Raw genomic sequence first — 27,174 nt, forward strand, 5'->3', positions numbered from 1 at the left:
TGTCATTGTTAACACTTTGCCTATGGCCACTATAGAATAGTATAGCAAACCTCTAAAAATAAAAAAGTATATGCATGGGGTTGGTCATTTTGTGCATTTTCTCCACAACGGTCACACATGCAAAAATAAAACGGTCAGACAGCACAAAGCAGGAAGTTGTGGGCGTTTCTCTCTCTCGCACACTCACAACTTTATTGGCAATTGCACAGAACACACACACACACACAAAAGAAAAGAACAAATTAATTTACAAAAACAGCAAATGAGAACAGAGAGAGGTATCAACAAATAATAGTGAAAAACTGAGGGGAAAAAAACGATTAAGAGAACTGAAGAAAATACAATTTGCTGATGTAAAACTATATTTTTGGATGTGTTGTAGACAAAATGCACACAATGAATATATATATATATATATATATATTTGTTGTTGTTGTTGTTGTTTACTATACCAAAGTTTTATCAATGAGCAAATAAATAAGCAAGTTAGGTTAAATACATATGTATAATGGATACATTTGTGATTACACAACACACAAATTGGAAATGTATTGTTGTAAAACGGTGTATAGTTATAAGTTTCATTCTGTAGCTTAAAACTATGGGGAGCGACCTCATGTTGAAAAAAACAGGAACTCGTGGAACTACAAAGAAACGTGACCACGCAACCTCTGACCCGCGCCGTCATTTTGCGTCATTTTGCCGGGAATCTCGGACCACGTGTCTAGTGCCGGCGAGCTTCATCCTCCAATGAGCGATTCACTACTTTTCATTCCGAAACGAGTCCGGGGTAGGGAGTATACACTTTCAAGATGGCGGCGCGGTGGGGAGCAGGCGAGGAGACTTTAACTGCGTGCAATATGGAATTTTTCCCTATGGATACACTAGACGAGGTAAAGGACATGTTTTGTACTTTATTCCCCAGCGTGCAACCCCACTGTTACTAGTTTTGTGTGCGTTTTTTAAGAGGAAAAGCAGCGCGTGGTGCCTGTGTGAGTTGTACACTGCGCATGGAAAAGTGACACGTGGATGCAACCGTACTATCACTGTTAAAAACTTATCCAAAAAGTGCTTATTGGTTTGTGCTGCTTACAGCTTAATACATATCTATTCATTTATTATGATAATTCTTTGTTATCTTGGTGTGCCGGCATGTGTAGCTGTCTTAATGCTAGCAGACTCACTAATGAACGAGGCAGGTTTACTCCCTTATAATATAGACAGTCGTTTAAATAAGTCAAGTGACAGTTGTGTATAATAAATAATAGTTCACCTGACATGAGCACAGGTTGTATAATTGACACTAACAATGCGTTTTTAAGCTCCTTCTGAGGGTTTTTGTGTAAAAGTGCTGTCCCATCAACTGACTGATACACACGTGGTAACAAACACTGCAGCAGCCCGATCAGCCAGTTTTTTCATAACGACAGCGTGGATGTGTGCTCGATTAATTGCTTGACCGTGGATTTGCAGTCCTTTTCGGCGTGGTGTAGTTTATAGGCTTCATGCCAGCACATTGCAGTGATGTGTCATCAGATCGGTGGTGCTGCACGAGGCGATTAAGGTCTTTTTCCTTTTTAATAACGTGATTTGCAGTCGGGACACACCTGTGCGATTACCTGCCCCCGATACGTGTGGTGTCGACTTTTTTTGTTTCAAGTTTTCATTCAAAAATCATCGCGTGCATCCACATGCGGTTTATCCGTGGGGAATCACATGTTGAGATTTCTTCACACATGCGCAGAAGAGGCATTCGGTTGAAACGCGCACGCTGTCAAATGCGAGTTTAGGAATGAAAACCTGCACTTGCTGAAATGTTTTGCGCAAACGTGTGCGTTAAAATGAAGAGTTTCTGGTTAAAAAAATATCAGGCAGGAAGAGGGATGAGGGCCCTGATCTTGTTTGTTGTAGTTCAACACGTGGGCTAGGTGGCCTCCCTTTGGACGGGGTGAGGCAAGGATCAAATATGTCTGCGCACTGAATCCATGTGTGGACGCAAACACGTGGGACACTCAGTAGTTTGCAGCACGTTTAAATAAAAGTGCATACCGTTGTCATTTACTTTTACATGAGATCTACAAGCTGTATTTAATGTAGTTTTGTATGTGATTCAGATTTGATGGAGTTTGACGCCCAGTGAATAAGAATAAGAAAACCTTTATTTGTCCCACAATGGGACATCGCATGGGATCTTGCACATTTTAACCAATTAATATAAATAGACTTGTTTAAAACTGAATGTTTGTTTGTACAGGGTATTTGTTATAATGTTTAATTTCCGAATTAGTTTGAATTTAAAATACAGTTGCTAATTTGAGTGTGTGTTTTTTTTTTTTTTGTTTGTTTGTTTTTTCCATTTCTACATAGGTGTGTATGATTCAGACTATATGGAAAAATATATATATATATAGTACTTTGTTATTCTCCTTCAGGCCGGAACTGAAAACATGTGGTCTCCCTTGCCCTCTGGGGTTTCCTTTTCAGACTCTCATTTTTTTTAAAACGCCTCATACCTTAGGCTCATTCTCAACCACAGCCACCACCCAACTTGTACACAACAACACATTTTTATTATATTATATATCTACATCGTCATATGTGAATGAATCTCGTGGTAGAAATCCATAAAGACAACAGCGTCTTGCTTATTTTTTTATAAAAAGCTTCTGACTGGAGCAGTAGGAAGTTGTTGTGTATAAATCTTTGTTTTTAGCAACAGCTATTTGTGTCCGTCCACCCCACCACTGTGGGCTATGTATTTGTTATGGTTTCTTGCAAACAGATCGATTTGGCCTGTTGTGCTTTTTCCAAAACAAACTCTTTGTTTGTGTCTCTACTACAGACTGAAGAGTTGAGCTCTGGAGAAGCTCTGGAGGCCCTTCAAAGCTGCTTAGACCCCTCCATCCTCTCCATCTTCGAAGACACGCCAACAATTGAGGCAAGACTGATTTTGCATGGTTTGAGCAATCAAAGAGAAATCTATGATGTCTAAGCGTTTGTTTACACTGTCCGATATTCATGCTTGTTGTTGTTGTGGCCTTTATTTAGACTAAAGGACTTGATGAGGAGAGCGAGGCCACGCTGCTAACCGCCCTGACGGAGATACTTGACAACGTAGATGACGAAAACCTGTCCCCATTTGACACACTGCCTGACTCAGACCTTCTGTCGGGTCAGAAGGGCAGGGAACACTCTCCGGTTAGTGCCCAGCTGTTGTAAATTACTCTCAAAGTGTCCCACAGATTCCTGTTCCCGACATCCCCCACCTGGCCTTTGGGCAGTGAAACTCCTCCTCCCCTGTGTGGTTCTAAACATACTTCTTGCCCTCTGAGTCTATAAATGGTTTAATGTTTTTGTTTGTCTTTTTCCCTCTAGCTCAGGAGATTGCTCTGTTTGTCCCGTTCCCCGCAAGAGAAAGACACGCTATGTAACACCAGACCCTTTTCAACTGGAAAGGTAGGTTTTCCCCCACTCATACTAACATAAACTTGTACAGCAGATAGATGTCAGATTTTGACAGGACACGTGTCTTCCTGTCTGTACCCAGAGCCTCCCCAGGATGCTGGCAGACTCTCTGCAGAGGAGCGATGGGGAGGAAGAGGAAGACAGCTCCCTCACTCTGAGCCCAGTGGGGCAGGATTCCTGTCCAGACAGTGACTTGCTAGACTGGGAAAGTTTAACCCTCCCGCTTCCTGTCACCTTTGAGCAAGAGGGTGAAGACGGTGTTTCAGTTAGCCTGGGGGACTTGGTCAGGCAGATTCACCCATATTGTATGACCATATGTGTGGAGAATGAGGAGGGGGAACAGATGTTGCCCGAAGGTGGCATATTACTAGAGGTTGTGGACCAGGGGGAAAACGGAGAGCCAATCCTGGCCATCCCAGACATGGACCTCCCGGTGTCTCTGCCACCCAAAGAGCTGCCTTCAGAACAGAAAGCTTCTGATGAAGCAGAGGAAGAGGCGGCCTCTGACAGTTCAGAGCATATCGTTGTTGATGACGATGAAGACGATATAGTGGTCAACGATGCTCCAGTGAAAATTTCAACACCAGGTTTGTGTTCAGATGTTAAAGATGAGACGATCAAAAGACAGAAGGAAGAGATTAGAGAGAAAAGCCCCTCTAGAAGGAAAAAGAAAAAGAAGAGTAAAGAACAGAGCCACCCTAACCCCGAAGAGAGAAGGGTTCTTAGGAGTGGCTCTGCAAGGAAGCCGGCTCAAGAGTCGTCCAGAAAAACCGAAAAGAAGTCGGTTAAACAAGAGAAGAAACATAAAGCCGCAAAGGTTCCTGTTGCCACAACTCCAGCTTCAACAATAACAAAACCTAAGGAAATGGATCCATGCCATACTCAAACCACAGTTACAACACTATCACATGAAATGAATGTCAACGTTGCCACATCCCGGTCACCTAGACAGGACACAGTTAAGTTAAGCGCCAGCCCTGTGCCGAGCTGTTCAGCCACAGCTTTGAGCCCCCAACAGCCTGATGAAACACCTAAAGAGCAGGCAGTGACCCCCGTCGAGCATAAAGACTCATCAGCAGCTCCTTCTGCTTCCCTCTCCCCGGAGTCCCCCGAGAGCCCTACTGCTGCTGCAGCTCCTAGCCCTGCGACTCCCCAGGTGACACAGCCTGTTAGTGAGGCCCTCCCTCCCGTAGCGCTGCCAGTCCCAGAGCCAAAACCCAAATCTCTCAGTCTGGCAGAGTACAGGCGCCTCCGACAGCAGAAAAAACCCGCTCCGGTGGAGAAACAAGACGACAACAGCACCAAGTGGCCCTGCCTCCCGGAGCTTCCTAAAGAGCTCCCCCCTATTCCCTGCCTGCCTGACCCCAGCCCTAGGGATCCTCGACGCCCTGTCCCTCAGGTGGCAAAAAAGGAATTGGAGGAGGTCCGACCTGCCTGGCAGCCTAAGGGACCAGCTGCGCCACCCACTCCTGAAGCACTGCTGATACCACCATCCTACATGGTTGCCTCGTCCAACAAAGTTTCAGCTGCTGTGCCTGTTCCTAAACCCCAGCCAACACCTGAACCTTCCAAGCAACTCCAAAAGCCCAGCGCTCCTCCCGCTCCTAATTCAGTGAAGAACTTAGCCCCACATCAACACACCCCTGCTCAGCCTGCAGTGCCTCAGAGCTGTGGGTCTCCAGCTTCTTTAAAACCCGCTGCTCAAGTCATGACTTCAGCAGATGGGAAATGTTCTGCTGCACTTTCATGCGGAAAGGAAGTCAAGGAAGTGCCACGAGCTCAACCTGTACCCCTTAAGTGTGTAGAGAGCCTTAAGACCTGTCCTAAAACCACTACAGATGTAATCAAAGTCACTGCTGCTACTGGGTCTGTTCCCAGCGCCCCCCAGAAGACCACTTTTGTTTGCCAGAAGGTGCCTGATAGCAGGTCTGCCAAACCCTTAGCCAGTGGTACGCTACTTTTAGACTCGCAGAGTCTGAAGCCAAAACCTGTTGTGCTTGAAACTAAAGAGAAACCCCAAAGAGCGAAGAGTCCCACACAGGAACTGATCGAGGCATTCACTAGTGAAATAGGTGAGCCTGATCGCAGAACTGTCAGTTGTTTCATTCAGGAATCGCCCATCATTTTGTCAAGACTGAAGACGCATATTTTTGTGTTATAATATAAAGTAACATGATTTTTTTTTTTTTTTTATAGGCATTGAAGCTGCTGATTTGACCAGCTTGCTGGAGCAATTTGAGGAGACGCAAGGTAATTAATAATTCTCCAGTTTACTCTTAATCCATTCTGTCCGCTCAGTTTTTGAAAGTGTTGCACTCAAATCTTTTTTTCCCTCCATGCCAAAATTTAGGCATGAGGTCTAGCCAGTAGCTTAGTGTGTCACATAGTTTAGGACCAAGCTAAATGCTGTCAGGGTATCAATTTTCCCGGTTTCGTAATAGTGGGACATGGCACACATTATTGCCGCTCTATCTTTAGTTAACAGTAGTCGGTAGAAAGACGTGAAGGGGCTGCAGGAGCTCGATTAATAACAAACCACGGCAGTTATGTTTTGACACACTTCACATTAACAGTCCAACAAAAGTGACCTATGGAACGAAGATAGTATAGCGTGGTTCGTATGAACTTAAAGCTTATCTGTGTTCAACGATTAAAAGATTGTGTGGTGCTCGTGTTTTAAAATGCCAGGACTTTTTTTTTTTCATACTGAAACGTTCCCCTTTAAGAGAGATGGATGCTGCAGGGGGGCATCGAAGCTGCTTTGTGCTCCTGTCTGCTCAGCTGCTGGAATTCTGCCCCGTCCGCAAATCCATTTAACTCTCGCCCTTCTGTCTTTGTTTGGGCGGATGTACAAGGCCGGCACACCTCTTGACAAGTGGTTGGACTATGTGCCGTTACTCCTGTCAATGCCTGCGTGTAAACACAGCATGATTATTGTTAAAATTCTGTTGAAGATACAGTGTGAACTGATATTATCCAGCATATATTCCTGCATCTACACAGACGGTCTCATCCACTCAGTTGTCAGTCTACATTGTTACGTGCTCCTGTCTCCTGTGCTGATGCCAGTATTTCCTTCTTCCTTTTCCCTTCAGCCAAAGAGGAGCAATGTGTGCCGGAGGTCTCTGGTAGAGCAGCAGCTGTAGGAAACTCGAGGTGAGTTACCCTACAGCCTTCAAGCTGCTCTGTGTGAGTGGTTGATGGTTTCTCTGAAAGAGTGAAACCTGTTTGCTGCGTGTATGTGTGGAGGGGACACAAGTCCACATTATGCCAAGACCTACCGCAAACCCAGCCGTTGTCTAGCAACACTGATGGCCTTATCGGTTCGGAATTCAGTCTGAAGACCAACTGAGGTGGGAGCTACACTTTGCAACTGCTATACTGACTCGTGTGCTTGCCTTGCAGCATTGAATTGGTTCCAGAGAAAACAGTGGTGGAGCGTGTAAGAGCTAGTGACCTCTCAAGTACTGCAGGTAATACAGCTTATTGCCGTCAACATGAGTCCATTTAGTTCAAATGGCAATGCCTTGGCTAGAGTTTTATATTTATAAAGGTGGAAATCAGAGAAGTTCTGTTTTTGAGTTCTTAATGCACGTGTAATTATACCAGCTCAGTCACTGGATACAAATTAAAATACTCATGATCAGAGATTGTGACTATTGGGTTTAATTGTGGCTCACATTCATTCTCTCTTCCTCAGCTCTGACTCCTCCAGCTACTCCTCCCCACCAGATGTGGAAACCTCTGGCCCCTGTGGCCCTGCTGGGGAAGAGCAAGGCAGCTGAGGCCTCCAAGTCGAGCCCCTGCAAGGTCATCCAGATAGAAGCCCGGCCTCTGCCCTCCATCAGGTCTCGTAGTAAACCCACTCCTGCTGCCGCCGCTGTAGACCCCGAGCTGGCGTGCATGGATCATGACTACTGCCTTCCCAACAAAGGCACTTCCACTGGCGAGCAAGGGAAGCGCTGGAATGTCAAACAGCAATCATTTATCACTATTAAGCCCATCAAGCAACAAGCTGCAACCACTACACAAACGCACCCACCTACTCCGGCACCATCTCTCCAGCCTGCCACAAATCATGTTGTTTCAACCAAAACTCAAGGTTTCCCACCAGCTGTTCCCCTAGAGCACAGGAAAAATGACGGGATGGACAGAAGCTCTGTTCTGGAGACCCCGGATGCTTCCCCTGCTCGACAGGAGAATGAGCACACTTACGTAGATAGGAGCCCCAGGAGAGGGCCACATGGCAGGTCTTACCGTCGTCATCCTTCTCGTACGCCAAGCCCGAGATGTAGTTCAGAAGAGAGGAGTGGAGGCCGGACTAGAAAAAGAAGATCCCATCGTTCTCCCAGTCCTATGTCCAGTTGCTCGGAGTCGGACTCCCATTCCTCCAGATCTCGATCTAGATCTAGATCTAGATCTTGCTCTCCAGAAAAGAAAAGGTTTGTCCATCTGTTGAAACCTTTGGTTGTTATACACAGAATTCTAGGGTGATTTTCCCTGTTCCTCACATGCCTGCTTTCTTTTTGGTTTCTAGGTATCGTCGTAACTCGCGGAGCAGTTCCAGCTCCTCATCCCGTTCTTCCTCTCGGTCTTCTCCCTCTGTGTCCCGCTCCCCTCCTAGGAGGAGGAGGTACTCGTATTCCTCCTCTCGTTCTGGCTCTTGGAGTCGCTCCAGGTCGCGGTCTCATTCCCCTCAAAGACGAGCACAGTGGAGCAGAAGCAGAAGATTGTACAGGTAAACTACATGAATCCTGCTTATCTGTGTACTACAAATACACTGACAGGCCTTGATTAAATGACTAAAGGCTTCATCTTCTCTTCCTCAGTCCTTCATATGGGGCCAGCTATAACTACGTTTCAAAGAGTAACACAGAGGAGGTAAAGCGACGCAAGGAGAAAGCCATTGTAAGTTAACATCCTTTGGGTACAAAGCTCTCTGAAGAAGATGGGTACATTGAGTTGCAGTGAACGATCTAACGGACTACTTTCTCTCTCTCTCAGGAGGAGCGCCGTGTTGTTTACGTTGGTCGAATTCGGGGCACGATGACCCAAAAAGAGCTTAAGGAGCGCTTCTCTTTATTTGGCGACATTGAAGAATGTACTCTGCACTTTAGAGAACAAGGGTAAGTGCATAAATGGCTAACGCGACACATGCACACATTTTTCTCCTTTGTTCGATTGTTAATGACAAATCACTTACGCATTGATGTTGTATGAATATGAGAAAGCCGCACTGTCTTTGAACCTTGTTGGTCTCATCCGTGACCTCTTAGGCCAAGCTACAGTGCTAAAGCAAACTCAGACTTGTTCATAACTGGCGCCTCCTGGTAACCCTCCCAGGTTGCTCTTTTAAAAGCAAGTTACATCTCCAAACTTTTTACAAGACCTATTACCACCGCCTCTAGAGCTCTTGACAAACTGAAAACGATCACAAGCTGATGTTCTGGTTATCTGCCACAGGGACAACTATGGGTTTGTGACATATTACGACACCAAGGATGCTTTCACTGCCATCGAGAATGGGAGTAAGCTGCGCAAGCCTGACGAGATGCCATTTGATCTGTGTTTTGGTGGAAGGAGACAGTTTTGCAAGACCACCTATGCTGACTTGGGTAGGAATAGCTTTAGATTGACGGATATAACAAATGTTTCTTTTGGTTCCCCCCTCTCCTTTTATTTTAATACATTGCTTTCTTTGTCCTCCAGATTCGAATAGAGAGTACGATCCATTGCCTTCGAAAGGCAAGTATCATGCACTAGACTTCGACACTTTACTGAAGCAGGCCCAGCAGAATCTGAAGAGGTAACAGGAGGCCCGCTGCAGGAAACGGCTGACACTTACCTCAGAGCCAGCGGCTGGCTCCTCACCTGCAACACTGTCTTTACAATTTCTAGTTGTTGCATTAGTTTTTTTTGTTTGTTTGTTTTGTTTCTGCAAGCTAACACCTTCTATTGAAGTGAAGATTTATAATGAAAGTAGGAAAAGAAGTCAAAAAAAATGGAATAAATGAAATTAAATAATTTTTTTAAAAAGTTTATTTAAATGTAAGATTGACTTTGAATTATATGGAGAGAAAATCATTTTTAAAAGGGTAAAAAAAAAAGAAGAGTGGAGTGGAGCTCCCTGACTGTTGGGAGAGGATGTAATACATTTGAATGTACTACAAAAAACCTAAATAAAAGGGTGAAAATATAAAAGTTTTGCTTTTTCATTCCAGTATCACTGTTTATATTTCTATTATCACTGTTTGGTTGCATATTCTTTGAATGTGATTGAGGTAATTGTATTTTTTTTTCAGGATTTTTATATATATATATATTTAAGTTAAGAAAAGGTCTTGTCTAAATTATGAAATAAACAATGGTAGAATCAGTTTAGGGTCCTAGTATGTAAAACTTCATTAGCAGTGGATCAGTCCCATTAAAGCTCACCTAAATGGAATATACTTGTTAGTAATCTAGTCACACCTGTGCGTCCTGAGGCTCATTAATACAACAGCCATCTTTATTATCACCACCTGCTTCTTTTCTACATGTTGAAATGTCTGCTGTGAAGTGTAACATCAAGGAGTGAGGTCATTTCCTGGGACCCGTCTTTCATTCACTAATGCACATTAAGCCAAAACAAATGATTCGGGGGGGAATAAAAAATAAAACCGGATCAATCCTGGTGATTTAGAACAAAGCGTGTATTTTGCTGACACAGGAGGACACGCAGCAGGCTCGGGACAACAGATGAGCTGCGCCTCCCGTTTGTATGTGTTTAGTTTGAAAGTGGTGTTGGAGCTTAGCCGCATTCCTAATATGGACTGGAATCTCAAGATATTCGACGGCCGTTGAGATCTTCAACACGGTCACTGGAAAAAGAGCGAGTTATCGCGATTTAACGTTGCGAATTCAGAAAGTTTGCCAACCATTGGTAGCCAGGTTCTTTAATAATTCAAATTTTTACTAAACAATATTTTTTTCTCAATAATCCCAAATAAACTAGACTAAATATGTTTTTATTATCGTTTTTCTATTCGTGTTCCTCAATTTGTTGTTTTTGTACGAACGCGAATGGCGCCATTTGACTTAAAATGTTCAATTAACACTTGCTTGTTAACGCCAACGGGACAATTTCGTACAAAAACGCACACCTGTTCGCTAATTATTAGCCCTGCCGCATGGAAATGTCATCTATCTCTTTACCTTTCTGACATCTTTGCGGTGTTTTGTCACGCAGATCCAGTTTTGACTGGTTTGAGCTGGTCCCGCGAGCATGCGCACTTGGTGTAAACAGGAAGAACCGACGAAAAGTAGGTTAAATCTGCCATAAAGAGAAGAGCATGATCGGACTACAAGGAACCAACTTCGTGTTTTTCTGTTTGTATTAACCAGCGCCAATGATGTTTTGCATCACCTGATAACAATCTCGATTACATTCTGAAAAAAAAGCAGTCGATAGATTTTCGTAAAAACCTGATAGACTTGGCAGTACCGTGGGCTAGCTAACGTTAGACAGACTGTGACGCGATATATTTCCTCCAGGTTTGGCTCGGCTAGTCGGCCTGCTGAACTGCACTTAAAATATATATATATATATATATATAGATCTCGTCGGATTCGTCTCAAATCGCCGACTTCGCACCGAGGAGGGAGATTGTGAACAATGGTTCAGAAAGATAAAACGCTGGAGTCTCCGCAAGTGGATGGCGAGTCGAGCCCCAGCCCAGTCTCCGGAGAGGTTTGTGTGGAGGCCCCGGGCTTGGTGGAGGAGTCCGTCATTGGAGTCGAATCCACGGGCCACAGGAAGTTTATAAGCGGAGTCGTGGAAGGTAATGTTGTGTTTTATGTAATTATATTGGATTTGACCCAGTTATTAGCTGTGTGCAATCAGATATAGGGCGTCGAGAGGCTGCTGCAATGCTGCTCTGTGGGGAGCTGATGTCAGAGGGTGATTCAGTTGTGGTTTTGCACAACGAGTTGACACCTAATAAGAACATTACTCAAAGGTCTTAATTTGCATTTGTCAGAGTCATCACTTCTTTGTGTTTGAATCCTAACGGAAAATTTTAAAAAATTAAAGCACTATTGTGTGCTCAATGAATTTAACCTTTGTTTTGGCACAGACTGCATGTCTAATGGCCCTTCCAGGAAAGCCCCCACACCTGGATGTAAATAGGTAGCTGTAGCGGTCAAACAGCTCAATGAATCATTTGTTTTCCTGTGCAGGCTTCTACGGCCGACCATGGACAATGGAACAAAGGAAAGAGCTGTTCAGGAGGTACGTTGCTTTTTTTTTTTTTAAAGCATTTGCATTAAAAACATTACAGCATGACGATTTGACAATAATGAGTTTGTCATTGCATTTCACAGGCAGCAGAAGTGGGGGCTGAATACCTACCTTTATGCTCCCAAAGACGACTACAAACACAGAATGTTCTGGAGAGAGCTGTATTCAGTGGAGGAAGCAGGTGACTATTCAGTAACAGATCTTGGGATCGTTTGTCTTGGGGCAAGGGGAATAAATAATCCTTCAGATGAAAGAACACCCTACGTGTTTTTGATACGCTTTCATAAGATCACAAGAATGTTTTAAGTGAGCCATCTTCCTATCTTATCTCCTAGAGCAACTCATGACATTAATTGGTGCTGCTAAGGATCACGGTATAGAGTTCATTTATGCCATTTCCCCCGGACTGGACATCACCTTCTCCAATCAGAAAGAGGTTACTGCACTTAAGAGGAAGCTTGATCAGGTATTGCAGCATTTTGTGTAACTGTATGACCAAAGTGTTTCGTCAATCATCTTATTCTTTAAGTTTCATGTATATAATTTCCAATCCCGTTCTTTTTTTTTTTTTTTCCTCCCTAAAGGTTACTCACTTTGGCTGCAAGTCATTTGCCTTACTTTTTGACGATATTGACCACAACATGTGTCCTGCTGACAAAGAAGTGTTCAGCTCATTCGCACACGCTCAGGTTTCCATTACCAACGAAATCTACCAGTATCTGGGAGAGCCCGAAACCTTCCTCTTCTGCCCCACAGGTATGTCACTTCTATGGCTGAATTATGTGCACGTTTTACACAGTTGTTTGATATTATCTATTTATTATGTGTTTTGTTTCCTTGTCTTGAAATACAGAGTACTGTGGAACATTCTGCTACCCAAATGTCCCTCAGTCCCCCTACCTCCACACAGTAGGAGAGAAGCTACTGCCCAGCATTGATGTCTTATGGACAGGCGAGTCCAGCCGCTTCCTGTCAAATGATCAACGCAATTTCCACTGCTAAGCAGTAATATCAAAGGCATAGATTAAATTACTAATGATGTTGTCTTGTCTGCAGGACCCAAAGTGGTGTCCAAAGATATCACGGTGGAGTCTATTGAAGAGGTGTCAAAAATCCTAAGGAGGGCCCCTGTAATCTGGGACAATATTCATGCCAATGATTATGACCAGAAGAGGCTTTTCTTAGGTCCATACAAGGGACGCTCCACAGAGCTCATCCCAAGACTGAAGGGAGTCCTCACCAATCCTAACTGCGAGTTTGAATCGAACTTCGTAGCGATCCACACTCTGGCGACCTGGTACAAGTCTAACATGAACGGGGTGCGGAAGGACGTGGTCATGAGTAAGTATGAGCTCAAAACTGTGCACATTTGTAATGTTTTGATGTTGATAGAGTGCAGTCTCTCTGTGTGAGAACATAATCATGTTATGCCACATCACAGGTCATTCATCTCGCTGCTTTTCTCAATGTGTTTCTTCATCTTTCCCTTTACCAGCTGATGGCGAGGACAGCACTGTGTCCATCCAAATCAAGTTAGAGAATGAGGGCAGTGATGAAGAACTGGAGACTGACATGCTCTACAGCCCACAGCTAGCTCTTAGACTGGCTCTCACTGAGTGGCTGGGAGAATTTGGTGTGCCTCACCAATACAACAGTAAGGGCAATTGCAATATTATATCCTATCTCTATATTAATAGATTTTATAGGAATTTTATTTATTGTAAGAATGAAGAACACAGTTCAGTTATACTCTGTTCTTTCAGGCCGACAGGTGCCTCAGAGTGGACCCAAAAGCACAGCCATAGACGTGTCCTCCATGACGGCGCCATCACTTTGCTCATCAACAACAGTCACAACCGTGTTCCAGCAGCCCATCATGTCTCCAGCAATGCCTCCTCTCTGTTTGGACCCACTGTCACTCCCCTTAAAAAGACCAGAGGAGGTGGAGGAGGTGAGTTTATCGTATCTGTAAGACACAGTTGTAGTACCTGAATGATCCAAACGAGTACTGCTTGCTTCTTTTAGAAATTAAGCTCTGTGTTAATGTGTTTAATCCAGACCACACTGAAGAGACGAGTATGTGTAAATGGTTCTATTCTGTGCCCGTGCAGGTGGAGGTGGAAAAGAAGGATTCTGATGAGGAGCCCATGGAGATGGTGGTTGAGAAGCAGGATGAGTCGGTACCAGAAGTAGAGGCTGATCCAGAAGAGAAGCACATTGGTCCTATCTTGGCTGACAAGATGGCCGAGGACCTGAAGCCTATGGATACCGATAAAGAAAGTTTGGCAGAGTCCAAGTCCCCCGAAGAGTCAATCCAGGAGGACTGTGGGAGCGACATCGCGCCAATGCAGACAGACGATCAGCTAAAACAGGTGCCGCAGGCATTTGTGAGTTTATTTTTTCCCTTTATATCTGAAACTGAAGGCAAAACCGAAATAGAATTTCCTCTAAAGTCACATTTATGCCGATCTGTGTCCTCAGGATCTGTTTGTACCTGGGCCCAATGAGAAACCGCTCTTTACAGCAGAGCCCCTCACACTTGAGGACCTGTGCATGTTGGCAGAGCTCTTCTATCTGCCTTATGAGCACGGACCCAAGGCCATTCAAATGCTGAAGGAGTTCAACTGGCTGAGGGCCAACAGCAGCGTCGTCAGCGTTAACTGCAAAAGGAAGGAAAGTGAAAAGGTGGGTTAATTCACAGAGTGTGTTATTGAAAAGAGGTCTGTCTGGGAAAACAGCTGTTCGTTGTTAACTAAACTTGCTGGTGATGGTGCTGAAAACAAAATGGTGGATGTGTACTACCCGCACTGCCCATTGGGTGGTGTGGTTATGATAGCAAATGGAGTGTGCTTGTTCCGCATACAGTTGTGTTCTGTTTACTTGTGTTGACTACAGCTTCCGTTTTAAACCATCTACCCGTTTCTTGATTTAGACTTAGATTTAAATAGTAAAATGGATGGTGCCATATTAACCCCATAATGGGCCACTGGATTTAAAAGACCATGTGTAATGTCATAACACGCATGGTTTTATGTTTTTAATATATACAAAAGGCCTGTTTACAACCCTGCTTCCCCTTTTCACCATTATTTGCCCTTTCCTCCAATCGCTGTGTTGCTCTCAGGTGGCAGAATGGCAACTAAGAGCGGAGAAGTTTGAGGAGATGTGCTGCTCGGTCATCCAGATGTTCACGCGGCTGTCAAATACAGCCAACCGCACCATCCTGTACGACCTCTACCCTTACATCTGGGACATCAAGAGCATCCTTTCTATGGTCAAGTCTTTTGTCCAGTGGCTAGGTATGTATGAGCGGAACCATAAGGACCTAATTCTTAGGTAGTCATAGCACAAAGTCTGGTAATTCCCTCCTTTGTAGTTCTCAGAGACATACTTACACACAAATCAAATACATTTAGAAGAGAAATCAGATTTTATATAACACACAGTTAGTTGATTATTTAGCTGCATGGATTCTTGTATTGTATTGCAAGGTTCTATAGGTTAATAAAGCAAAATTATATTTTTCTTACCAAAGAAATACGTAGTCATGGACTGATGTAGATGTACTGGCCACCGCCTTTTACACAGATGGAAAATCTGCAGCTAATGTACCTTAGTTCAGCTGATTCTTTTAGATTAGCTTGGCACAGTTCAAACCAAATGTATCACCTCTTAATAGCTACTCTATTGATTGCTCTTGTGTCACATATGTTGATTGTTTTTCTTTTTCGTCCGACTGAATGCCGCCTGCGCTGCTAACCGCCTCCCTACCCATTTGTCCCATATGGTTGATATCTAAACCGGGTCTCTGTGGAAAACGTCCCAGCAGGGTTTACTGCTGCTTGCTGTGTATCCAGTAACATCACTGCTGCATTCCCACACAGACACACTTGCTTCCATTTCTCTGTGGGGATGGGCGCCGGGGGGAAGTCCCACCCCCACCCACCCCCCCACCCCTCCTCCTCCTCCATGCCCTAGCGCGCACGCGAGCTTGGAGAGCAAGTTGACTGACTCACTGTGGAAGGCCATTCTGGTGCATAAATGACCATATAATCAGAAATATTTGAATTGGTTTGAACATAAAAATATTTTACAAGCAGTTTTTTGCTGTTGCCTCACTGAGTCGTCTCTAAAATGAGGCTGTTGGTGGATGATAACTGCTCAAACTGTATCAGGGTTTGATCCATCCCATTGTAAAAGCTATTCTCTCTTTATCTCTATCTCTCTCTCTCTCCCACTCTTACCTCTTACCTTTATCCTTCTTTCAGATGGTACTCGTTGATACAGTTTGAGTGACATTCAGCCTTGTGATAACATCTCCATTTTTCTTTGGAGTGGCCTTTTCAATAGTCTGAAGCACCAGCACGGCCTGTAGGTTACTCCCTGTAACCCAGTTTCATTCACAGGTTTCTGTCCTGTCCGGCTATATGGTAAAGCTGAGGTCTGTGACCCAGACTACACAGCAGGCAGCATACCCACACTGGATAAACCACATCAAAAAACAAAAACAAATCACACTTCTGGCAGGAAAGTGTCAGGAAATGAAAGTCTGTTAACTATAGTCACCTTCAAATGTGCTTGTTTCTAAGTGCAGTCACATTAGTTTCCTAAATGCTGACGTAGGCTGTTATTATCCGCAGCTTTTTCCGTCCGTCCCCCACGATTTCCCTCAATAGATGCTGTGCAGCCGGCACTCAGTCACAACCTCCCTGGTTATTGTATGAGAACACTTATTAATAACCTTTTTCTACTGTTTTCTCCCTTCACTATGTACAGATGGAAGAATCCACAGTACAAGTTTCTACTGCTATTGGATCGACAGTGGCCGATGTATGCACAGTGCAGGCGTTTCTGTCTTATGGTCATGTTTAAAATGCCCATTTGTGTAATTTTAAAGCTAAAAATTTAAACGTAAAAGACCGATTTGGAGGAAAGGAAGCAGCTCTCCGGATGAAGTCACATTTTGCGCAGCGATTTTAAGATTGAATTTCAAGTGTTAACTCCCAGATTTCTCCCTGCCAGCATCTCTAACTTGTTTTTTTGTTTCTGTCAGTAGGCCTATAGAAATGACTCGGAGCAGCCTGATGCACCTACACAAGGGAACTTACACTTGGCTTTGAAACTTAGCTACACCAAATTAAACTAAAACCTGCTCATGGATATGCTCACTCGTACAGTGACCATGAAGGAGCAGGTGCTGTCTGCGTAACAGTGATAAAATAAATACAGTCTGAAGATAGAGTTCAGGTGGAAGTGATCCACTAAGAGCTCAATCTTGTGTCCAGTTTTGGTTTTTGATATGCCGCTTTCGGAGTTCCTTCTCGTGGGTGCATCTGTGCGCTGTGAAGTGTCAGCTCATCAAAGGAAATTGTTTTAGCTGAAGTTCATATGTAAAGCAGAGTTACATTTTCTGCACGCGCGCTGCATTTGTCTGGTCACATGACAGGGCTTCTCGTCAACCAGGGCAAAACTTTGACAGCAGCGAGAAAACTATTTAGACTTTAAGAGCCCTGTGTGTGTGTGTTAGATACAAACATGCTCTCAGATTGCTTTGTCTCTGCAAGGTATTTCATCTTTGGTCTGTCCTGCTTGTGGCTTTTAACAGTAAACTGAGAGGCCCTTTAAGTCAGGGGATGTTCGTACCGTCCTCTCGTTCTGCCTTCCTGGTTTTTAATGACTCGCACTCCTCCGTCATGTGACAAGGCAGATAAGATGAGAATGTGACTTCACACGGGGTGCTGAGATCAGTGGGGTGACAGCAGCTAAAGCTTAATTTTGTTGTCCATAGATGGCATGGGTCTCGGTTCTGATGGTCAGTGTGTAATACTTAGGAAGTCCGTCAGCCTTTGAAACGAGCATTGCCCTCACTGAAACGCCAAAGATGAAAGAACCGCATGAATTAACTTCTGCAAGACCTTTTGCGGAGTTGTTTGGTAATGTTTTACTGACACGGAGAATTTAAAAAGGTGCAGAGCCCGTATTGGTTTTACTTTGTGCTCCTGATTCCCTCCTGCAAATATAAGCTTTAGGTGCTCGAGCCCCATTTTATCGTAAAATCTTTTCTCTGAATATAACTTATCCAAAATTGGGTCTTTTATGTTTTAATGATTAGAACGAAATTATATATTTATATTGATAATGCTATTAGATACATATGACCCCCCCGTCATTCCCATCTCCCCACTCCCTTCATCTGTGTGAGAGAGCCCCCATCCTGTGGTAACAATGTCCGCTTGGCTCTGCTCCTAACAGGGTGTCGTAGTCAGTCCTCAGCACAATTCCTTAGAGGAGACCAAGAGCCCTGGGCCTTTAGGGGAGGTCTAGCAGGAGAGTTCCAGGTATCTAATGCACTGAATTTACAGCAATCAAATGGAAAAAAAAAAAAAAAAGCGTGCTGTGAGCAAAGAAGAAAATGGTAACATGTGCGTAGCCATGAACGGGTTTGGTCTGTCGAAGGTGAGCTGATTATAATGTGTCAGGATTCACAACATCCAGGTTCCATCCCCTTCACTTGTTCTCCAAAGAAGTTTAAGTCCTTGTTTTGCTTTGGGACATTATCAGTTTACGTGAGGGGAATGGGCGACCTGAGACCTGTCCTGACAAAGACAGGTCACAGCCAGCGTTTGGCATGGCATTTTCTGATTGATAATCTTAGTTTCTTTCAGCAACGGCCCAAGGAGATGCTGCTTATCCCTGGCGCACGCTGCGCAAGCGAGCATGGCTAGGTTTTATTTTCATGACATCTCATTTCTTTGCAGGAAAGCACAGCGCACAAATTACCAACCCCTTTGCAAGCGCACGCACAAGCATCGCAGCGCCAGCGAGAACGCAAGCATGTTTGCACTGAGAAAACTCCATGATTAAACACACCTGTCCAGTCTTAAAACAGTGCTTCCTACCAAGTCCAGTAATGGCAACTGATATGCTATTAAGTTACAGAGCAGATTTGCCTCTTTGGTTTTTTCCTGGAGTTCTCTCTGTCTTTCAGCGCCAGCATCATTATTTTTCTCAACAGGAGGGCCCTGCGCAGCGAAATACTGCGATGCTTTACAAAAAGGGAAAGGAGCATCTCCTTCAGCCAGTAAAACCTTAGTCAGACCAAAAATACCACCCGCGTTTCATTATAATGGCAAATATGTTTGTGTTTCTTGTGCTATGTTCCTTTAGCAAAGAGAGAAAAAAAAGAGAAAGCTGTGCTTTTTGCTCCTGTTGTCCACTGTCAGATCAACAAGGAACACCAGTTCACAGATTTATGTTGTCTTTACCATATGTGTCATTGAAAAGCAGTTTGCTGTCTTCTGTAGTTCCTTTTTGGGCTGATAGTGGCTCAACTTGGCAAATGCCCAGCCAGACAGTCAGCCACAGCAGCACATCACCTTTTCTCAGTGAAACTGAACCTGTTTGTTTTGATACCCACAGAGATTGTTGCCAATAGAAGCGGCAAACGATCTATTCTACCAACCTCCACCTTCATTGCCATCCTCCAAAATCTATTCCATACGGCCATACTTTCCCAAAGATGAGGTAAGATTTTTTTTTTTTAGTTATATTCTTGTACACCTTAACTTAAATGCTTAATTTTAACAATCACTAAGCATTAAAATGTTACACTAATACACTGTTTATTGTATGGTTGCAAAAATGATTTTGGCCAGATGCAAATATTCCCAGCAGAGCTAGCCCACTTTAAGCTTTGAATCCTTTTATGCTACAATGCTCGGCTCATCTGCTGTGTGCAGATAAACGCCACGGCAACTTCCCGCTGTGTGTTTACAAAGTTTCTTTGAGCACGCTGATGTTCTTTGTGTCGCTTAGCTGGTTTTTATTATCTGGTGTTAAAATGTCTCGGTGTGTCCGTTCATCCATTACAACAGCTGTTTCTTTTTGCAGGCTGCAGTTTATAAAATATGTAAAGAAATGTACTGTGAAGGAATGGAGGATGAACCGTTCTCTGAAGGGGAGCCTGACCTCATAGGAGACAGGTAAAATGGGGAGATGAATTTGTTTACAGCGATGACTAAAGCTGTTTTGAACTTTTTTTTATTTTATTTTTTCCCTCTGCAGTGCAAATCCTTATAGCTGACAGCCCTTACTGTTTGTTCACAGGTTAGTTGGAGGTCTCCTGACGCTGAGTTCAGACTACGGCTTCGTTCTGGAGGATGATGAAGGGATCTGCGGTTACGCTGTCGGCACAGTAGATGTTAAACCTTTCATCAAGAAATGCAAGTTGAGCTGGATTCCCTTCATGCAAGAGAAATACCACAAACCTGACTGCGAGAAGGACCTCTCAGAGGCGGAGGTAGGTCTTATCATAACATCTGTGTCATACGGCAGCGTCCCATCATGTTGAATTCTCTTCACAAACTCTATCCGTCGTCCCTTTTAGAAGATGATGCTGAGTTTCCATGAGGACGAGGAGGGCCTTCCAGAATCTTTCCTCTCCAACTTCCCTTCTCTCATCAAGGTGGACATTCACGCCAAAGTCACCGACCCCAGTGTGGCCAAAAGCATGATGGGGTGTCTGTTATCTTCCCTTAAGGCCAACGGTAAGTGTCAGCCATCTTTAATTATGTTCATTATCATTCAATCTGATTAAAACCTTCTTGATCGACCCGATTGTTTACATGGATACACACAATACTTAGTTAGGTTTATTCAGTTTATTCTCATGACTGGAAATATATTCCACTTCTTTCCTTTTTATATTTACAATAGGCAAACACCTGACTAATAATACACACTTTTTTTTTTTTCTTAGAATGAATCATCATCTGTTTAAATGCACTATTAAACGTCCTTTAGAGGTGTCGGCCTCCCTAATATCGTGTCACTGTGTCTGCAGGAAGTACTCGCTTATCCTATCTAGATGTAATGTGAAAATGAGTCCAAAGTCTAAAACAACAAGCACATATTGGAGTTTTTATCATCCATATGTGCAGACCTTCTGTTTGTACCATGAAAGATTTTTGTCCTTGCAGCATGATGTCATCCAGACCACATTAGAAAAATCAATCTGAGGAAAAAGAGACTGGATTTTAGCTTCAACCGCACAAACTAATATAGTCAGTTCATAGAGGACACAAAATATCACGTCTCTGTTTTGTCTTTCAGGGTCCCTCGGTGCGTTCTGTAAGGTTCGTCAGAGCGATAAGCGAATGTTGGACTTCTATAGTAAGCTGGGGTGCTTTGAAGTGGCCAAAATGGAGGGCTTTCCCAAAGATGTCATCATTATGGGACGCAGCCTATGAAGAAACTGCTGCGATGACAGAGAGGTTGACGCAACTTAAACATGTTTGTTACCCTCATGAGAAAAACTGTCATGATGATTTTGTACTACATTACCATCTGGGCTCGCCCCGGGAGATCTGTTGTTTTTTTTTTTTGTTTTTTTTTGTTTAGAAGTTGTGTACAGAAGCACAGCAGCCACACACAGATTCCCAGTGCTGCCCTTAGATGCCTCTGTTGGATTCAGCAGATCCAAAGTTAAAAGATCTGAGGAGTGATCTGTGGCCGCTATTGACTGATAGGGTCCCACTACTCGTATACCTCCAGGATGGAAGGAAGTAATGACTCCATAAGCCTTTTTCTGATTTAATCCAGTAGCCATTACACGGATATTACACGCCGCATGCCCGAATGCAGAGTGTCTGTATCTGAAATGGAGGCAGAGCTGTGACATGAGGGTGGCCCATTTTCCTGGTAGTGTCTTACTACCCCCACATCCTGCTTTCCCAGCGTCGACACCGAGAAGTAACGTACATGTTGACATAAGTGGGACACCTTTACACAGGATGTGAGGTGCTATATGAGAGTTTGCCTTTCATCGTCACATTGTGGTGTTCTCAAAGGTTCCGCAATAGACGTGGAGACAGAGGCCTTTTTACGTGGCATGTTTCAGACTAAATTAATGTGATGTGCAGAACGTAGCTTTGGGGGTTTGTGAACAGGACATCGCCACAGACCAGCAAAGATAAAATATTTAATGAGAGTTGTTAAAAACTCGACTAGGAAGTCCGAATTTCTGTAGGTAAGCGTTAGGAAAGCAATAGAAACGCTTCCACAAGTTTACAACCATTTCTGCTTTTTGATAATTCAGCCGTTTATTTCCCCTTCGTATTGCCTTTTGGTTCTTGGCCTTTTAGTTTTAGGCTTATGTTACAGATCCCCCAAATACCGCCCGTGTCCAGATCTTCTAACGCACGTCAGCTAAATGGAGTCGGGTGATTTTGTACACTGGCCTTGACATTGCTCCAGAGATGTAGCCTGACACTGACTTAGCTTTGTCCAATCAGAACCCAGACTCCAGCACAGTAAATCCTACAATAAACATGAGGTAACTGACTGAACAGCTCATATTTTGCCATGAGTTATGTACAATTATACATTTGCCAGTTATTTAAATTGTAACTTTTGTCCGTCATAGGTTTGTTTTCAGTGTTTTAAACAGTTTAAATGTGAAGTTTACTTGGTTCCTTTTTGTAAGAATGAAAGCTAAAATCAACACTTCCTAATAGCAGTAGCCAGTGGGACCAAAATATTCTGATCTGCTATTGAAAAATTTGAATATACGTTAACTTCCCACTGTCATAATACTCATTCGAAAAATTCTTTCGAAGCACCAATTCTGCACCTGAATTTTGAGTTAGAAAGTCATTGATGATCTGTAATACCTCCCTGCGTCCATGCTTTGTTTCAGTACTGCATACGAATGAATGTATTCTCAGTTGAGCCTCTGCGGGTGCTTCTAGGATCACTGGGGTTCATCATGGTTCCCATGCCAGTTGTTGGGGATTGGAGCAGAAATTTGTCTATAGGCCTTTTTCCTATCTGTCCATTGAATGTTTTATATTCTGACACATTTCCCATTAGTTTTTTTTTGTAAATCTATATAGTTGATTTAAAAAAGAAAAGCACTTTGACTTTAGATAGGAGTGTTCTGTTGGTTACACAAGGATCATCAGTTGCTCTTCAGTAGCTGCCTGCCAATGTGACGTTTTGAAACTGTACATTCATAATGTGCATGAGGTGTGTTGGATTTGCCGTGGCAGACGTTAGAATAACCTCATCAGATGCTACATAGAGGAAGAAGCATGCTACTCACCACTATGAGCGTAATACTGTTGTACTTAGACAGTCTGTAAACACTGTCAGTCATAAAGTGTTATTATTTTGTATATCTCTTACTGAAGCCGGCGAGCATTTTCGAAAACAAGGTGCTGGCCTCGTTACAATCCCCTGTCCCGTGCGGCCGTCCTACCTGGCTCTTCCAGCGAGGTGTGAAGCTCACCAATAAATCGGCTGTTCATCGGCTGAAACTGAATTTTCTTACTTGTTTTAAAAGGTTAATTTTGTCTGCCAACCAGGTTTGATTCATAAAAAAAAAAAAAGGAAAAAAAGGGGGCAGTGACTGAGAGAAAGGGCTCCAATTGTACATTTTGTGTTTAGGGTTTGGGGCGGGGTCATTAAAGTGACAGTTTGTTGTAAAATTTGTATGTAAGATACATTAAAAAAAACTAATAAATCATATTAAGTGACATTTGCTTTGTGTCCTTTTGTGTTGCACATACAGGGTGTCTGTGAGACAGTCTGATAATATTTATTATTTTGAAAAATAAAAGAAAATAATACATGTACAGAAAGTATTGAGCTATCTTTATTGCTGAGTCACTGTTGTGGAAAATAAAAAGTGATGACAGGTTTAATATTCTTGTTAGGGCATTTGCGAAGGGTTCAAATTCCTGATTCAAGAATAAAACGGAAAATTCTCCAAAGCAAATAAATCAGAAAAATCTATATACACCTGCTGTCTTGAGTGACTGCATTCACTGGATAGGGCACTAAAAGAGAAACACTTATATTAAAAGCTGTAAAACAAACCTTTTTGTTGCCTTGGTAACAACACGCTCTCAGGTTATAACTACGTTTTAAGCAGTTGCGCTATCCTTTTTTTAGCATTTTTATTCTTACTTCCTGCTCTATTTTTTTTATTTATTTATTACTTAATGTGGGTTTTATTAGCTTAATTTTAATGTGTACCATTTCAGGGACATTATGAGGCTCCGTGATGTTTAAGTCTAAAGTGAGAAAGAAAAAAACAAACAGAGGAGCCTCTGGCGCACACTGATGACGTGGTCCTCACACGCGTTTAGCTTGCGACGCGCTTGTTATTTTTCGCGGAGTGTTCATTTGGCTGGGAAGCGCCAACACCAACACCTAAATCCTAAATCTGCAGCTTCGACGAGATGTCTTTCCACGACGATGAATCCTCGGATGTTGGACTGAGCGGCCAGTCAAAGCTGGAGAGCTTCTTGTTCAGTAAGAAACACATTTAGACACAGTTCAAATAAAAGCGGCTCTGTTTGGCGCACACGTGGGTTTCTGACTGCTGTGATGTTCCTACAAGGGGGGGGGGGGGGGGGGGGGGGGGAAATTAAATCAGATATGTTAAATTCAACAGCAAGCAGCAACAGGTTTAACCCGGGTGTTTGGTGTTTCTTCCAGGCTGCGAGCTGTCCTCTAAAGTACCTTTCTACACTTTCGAAGACGGAGACGATGAGGAGGACCTGGAGCACATCCTTGAACTCAGAACAGTATGTACAGTAGGAACAGAAACGTGGTTCTTCCTTTTTTTTTTTTTTTCCAGTTTGGACTCTTGATGTGTGTGTAAGTGTCAGTAAATGGTGTTTGAAGTCAGTGATCTGGCCTGATAATGAGTCTGTGGTTGCTGCAGGTTTGTCTCGGAGAAGGAGCCAAAGAGGAGAGCAACGTGGTGGAGGTGACGGCCATGAACCACCAGGGAAAGACTGTGTCAGTGCCCATAGCCAACCTTCACATCAAGTGTCTTCCCATGGTAGGTATAATGAGTGATGTAAATTTACCTAACTACTGTACTTTACTACATAGTTAATATAGTTAGTATTTTAATTGTACACTTATTTGTACTTTGACTCCCACACGTGTATCAGACAGCTGTAGTCACAATATGGCAATTGAGGGGTATGTCATTATATAATGAGCGACATAAAACATAATCTAGTGGTATACATTAGACGAAGCCACCTGGCGCTTTATAAAATACAGCCGCCTACAGTAGTTAGATGTTTGCACGTTAAAGCACCAGTAATAAGTCAGTTTGGTTTGTTCCACCACTGTGTAAATGTGGTGAATAAACTCTTAAGAGCACATTGGTGAAGCAAAACCTGCAGAGGCTGAAGTTTGATATCCTTTGTGTCCTCAGGTGAGTCTGGGAGAGTTTGAGCTGAAAGCCCCGGTGACCATCCGGCTCAAGGCTGGAACAGGACCGGTGGTTGTCAGCGGGCTGCACCTTATCGGTAACTATTGACTTTAAATGCTAATGACAACAACACTGACTGTATTTCTGCATTTTAAAGCCTTTGTGTGATTGATATCAAAGTTATTTTATTTTCTCCTGTCCAGTATCTAATGTGATTTCTGTAAATGGATGGCAAATAACTCAGAGTTGATCACAGAAAAAGCAGACCGGTAAAAGAAAAATACCGGATCAGGTTTTACTGAATACCTTTTGGGGTTATTGTTTAAACAAAGCAAGCGATTTAAATACATCAATTTGAACGGCACTAATGGTTACCTGCAGGCCTACGCCGCTTTGCATGTGGAGCACAATGAAAGCAGTTACTAAGCAACTTATAAGTATGCTGTTACCCTCAACGTTTTTCTTTTCACGGCCCTTTCGTGCCTGTTTGATTTGATAGCGGAGAAAGACGGAAAGTAATCGGGGAAGAGAGGGGGACGGCGTGCAGCAAAGGGCTCAGTTGTCAGTTTGTTTCAGCTTAGCAGAGCTACTACCTAAGGAAACTGGAACACCTTTCTGGATCCAGCTTCTTTTGTATTTGACCCATAACATGAAAGGTTAAATTTATCTAAATTACTTTCTAACTTCCAGGATCTTTTCATCACTCTAAAAAGTATCTCATTTAAACAATTTTGCATGTATCATTTCAACAGGAAAATCTCAATGATGATTCTTGTAATGAGTGTGTGCAGTTCAGCTGACAGGGCAGATTAAGTAAAGTGACCTTTATGGTGTTGTAATAAAAACATGCATACGATCCAGACCAGAAGTATTTAGACAGTTTTGTTTTATCAGTATTAAATGAATATCTCAGTCCTTGTCCCTGCACCTCTGAACGGTTTGGTTCAAACATTGTGTCCTCATCTTGTCAGCCTCACAGGTCGAAGACGACGATCTGTCTGAGGAGGAGGATGAAGAGGACGACGAGGAAGAAGAGGAGGAGATGCCCGCCATTAAGCCAGCAAAGAAGAAGCAGAAGCTGTAGACGCAGACGTTGCTCACGGCTCCGATATGTTTTTTTGTACCACATGGACAAACTTTACCGAGTTCTTCCACACAGCCGGGTGAATGCTCAGTGTGGTGGCAGCTAAACATGAAAAATGACGAGCTTTCCACTCCGCAGTGTGTCACTGCGAGCCCTCGGCCTCAGCAGCGCGTTTAACCGCGTGTAGAAGAACTGTTTTTTGATATCGAATCAAACCCACCGTTTTATACTGTATACGATACAGTCACCGCTGACATGGTTTCATTGCACCGGTGGAAAATGTGTCTGTTGTTCTGCTCCAACTTTGTTTATGTGTGACAGGAAAGAAATTGTGATTCTAACCGAACGGTGCAGACAATTTACATGCCTCATGGTTCATAAGTCTTACTCCATTTCCACTTGTTTGTAGCTGCAGATTACACTTTTTCTATGTGACGACCACAAATGTGATTTGTACTCAACGGTGAATGCATCAAGGAAACATTTGACGTTCTCAGTTATCTCCCTTGTTGAATTCATACGAATAAAACGGCAATTTTCAGCTCAATATAGAAAATGTTATTCGCACGGGTCAGCCACAACATTAAAACCAGCAACAGGTGAAGTGAATAATAACGTTACTTTGACACGCACTGCTAGAGAATAAGCACATCTCCTTGGCAAAGGCCTTTTGTTTCCCAGCTAAGTGGCACTTGGCAAGTAATATGATTTTGTAAAAAATAAACGTAAGGGTAATTTGCTTCCTTTTACTGGTATATTGATGTGTTATTATGTATGTGCTTGGTTTGAACTATTTTACATACAGTTTAAATTTAAACAGTACAACAGATGCATGTGGTGTCATGGGTTAATTAAAGGAGGAAGAGGAAAGTTTTTAAACACAAATCTTTTCAGTTTCCTCGTTTGATTTGTTTAATGAGATATTGGATCATTTAAACATTTGCTGAAATTAAACTAGACGTTTAAGGGTGCAGCTGTTAATAACTGGTAAGTTCAGTCAGGACTATCTTTATCTTTCGCCAAAACAGCTTTCTCTCTCACACTCTCTCACTTCCTGTTTCTCTGATCAGCTGACTATGGGAGTTCCCATCTTTTCCATTTCTCACAGATCTC

The 27,174-nt window shown here is 43.2% G+C and overlaps 3 protein-coding genes across 3 annotated transcripts; all 3 read left to right on the top strand.

The window, feature by feature from the left end:
• The first annotated feature begins 552 nt into the window (after positions 1-552).
• pprc1 (PPARG related coactivator 1) lies at positions 553-9,654 on the top strand. Its single transcript, XM_084561145.1, has 14 exons — positions 553-893; positions 2,843-2,938; positions 3,049-3,198; positions 3,376-3,456; positions 3,548-5,537; positions 5,662-5,715; positions 6,561-6,621; positions 6,871-6,938; positions 7,166-7,907; positions 8,003-8,203; positions 8,295-8,373; positions 8,470-8,591; positions 8,929-9,080; positions 9,175-9,654. The coding sequence occupies exons 1-14, from the start codon at positions 813-815 to the stop codon at positions 9,273-9,275; spliced, it is 3,978 nt and encodes a 1,325-aa protein (XP_084417271.1). The 5' UTR covers positions 553-812; the 3' UTR covers positions 9,276-9,654.
• Positions 9,655-10,753: 1,099 nt separating this feature from the next.
• oga (O-GlcNAcase) lies at positions 10,754-23,277 on the top strand. The gene is made up of 18 exons (XM_084561568.1): positions 10,754-11,285; positions 11,683-11,734; positions 11,827-11,924; positions 12,079-12,209; positions 12,328-12,499; positions 12,597-12,695; positions 12,800-13,084; positions 13,239-13,397; positions 13,507-13,694; positions 13,855-14,130; positions 14,225-14,428; positions 14,868-15,042; positions 17,996-18,081; positions 19,163-19,267; positions 19,634-19,725; positions 19,850-20,042; positions 20,130-20,289; positions 20,855-23,277. Exons 1-18 carry the CDS (start codon positions 11,120-11,122, stop codon positions 20,989-20,991), a joined length of 2,778 nt encoding a protein of 925 aa, XP_084417694.1. The 5' UTR covers positions 10,754-11,119; the 3' UTR covers positions 20,992-23,277.
• Positions 23,278-23,895: 618 nt separating this feature from the next.
• On the top strand, positions 23,896-26,959 carry npm3 (nucleophosmin/nucleoplasmin, 3). The gene is made up of 5 exons (XM_084562509.1): positions 23,896-24,058; positions 24,245-24,333; positions 24,474-24,593; positions 24,981-25,074; positions 25,949-26,959. Exons 1-5 carry the CDS (start codon positions 23,986-23,988, stop codon positions 26,059-26,061), a joined length of 489 nt encoding a protein of 162 aa, XP_084418635.1. The 5' UTR covers positions 23,896-23,985; the 3' UTR covers positions 26,062-26,959.
• Positions 26,960-27,174: the final 215 nt, after the last annotated feature.

Source organism: Chelon labrosus (assembly GCF_963514085.1).
Source record: "Chelon labrosus genome assembly, chromosome: 15".
In the NCBI taxonomy this organism is placed as follows: Eukaryota; Metazoa; Chordata; class Actinopteri; order Mugiliformes; family Mugilidae; genus Chelon; species Chelon labrosus.

What these genes read in the sequence shown, in the direction of transcription:
- pprc1 (XM_084561145.1), top strand. Translation starts at nt 813, where the DNA reads ATGGCGGCGCGGTGGGGAGCAGGCGAGGAGACTTTAACTGCGTGCAAT. An exon ending in CTATGGATACACTAGACGAG is followed by an intron (nt 894 to 2,842) that starts GTAAAGGACATG and finishes TCTCTACTACAG; the next exon opens with ACTGAAGAGTTGAGCTCTGG. An exon ending in TGACCTCTCAAGTACTGCAG is followed by an intron (nt 6,939 to 7,165) that starts GTAATACAGCTT and finishes TCTCTTCCTCAG; the next exon opens with CTCTGACTCCTCCAGCTACT.
- oga (XM_084561568.1), top strand. Translation starts at nt 11,120, where the DNA reads ATGGTTCAGAAAGATAAAACGCTGGAGTCTCCGCAAGTGGATGGCGAG. An exon ending in TTAAGAGGAAGCTTGATCAG is followed by an intron (nt 12,210 to 12,327) that starts GTATTGCAGCAT and finishes TCCTCCCTAAAG; the next exon opens with GTTACTCACTTTGGCTGCAA. An exon ending in CCTGACCTCATAGGAGACAG is followed by an intron (nt 19,726 to 19,849) that starts GTAAAATGGGGA and finishes GTTTGTTCACAG; the next exon opens with GTTAGTTGGAGGTCTCCTGA.
- npm3 (XM_084562509.1), top strand. Translation starts at nt 23,986, where the DNA reads ATGTCTTTCCACGACGATGAATCCTCGGATGTTGGACTGAGCGGCCAG. An exon ending in GCTGGAGAGCTTCTTGTTCA is followed by an intron (nt 24,059 to 24,244) that starts GTAAGAAACACA and finishes TGTTTCTTCCAG; the next exon opens with GCTGCGAGCTGTCCTCTAAA. An exon ending in ACATCAAGTGTCTTCCCATG is followed by an intron (nt 24,594 to 24,980) that starts GTAGGTATAATG and finishes TTGTGTCCTCAG; the next exon opens with GTGAGTCTGGGAGAGTTTGA.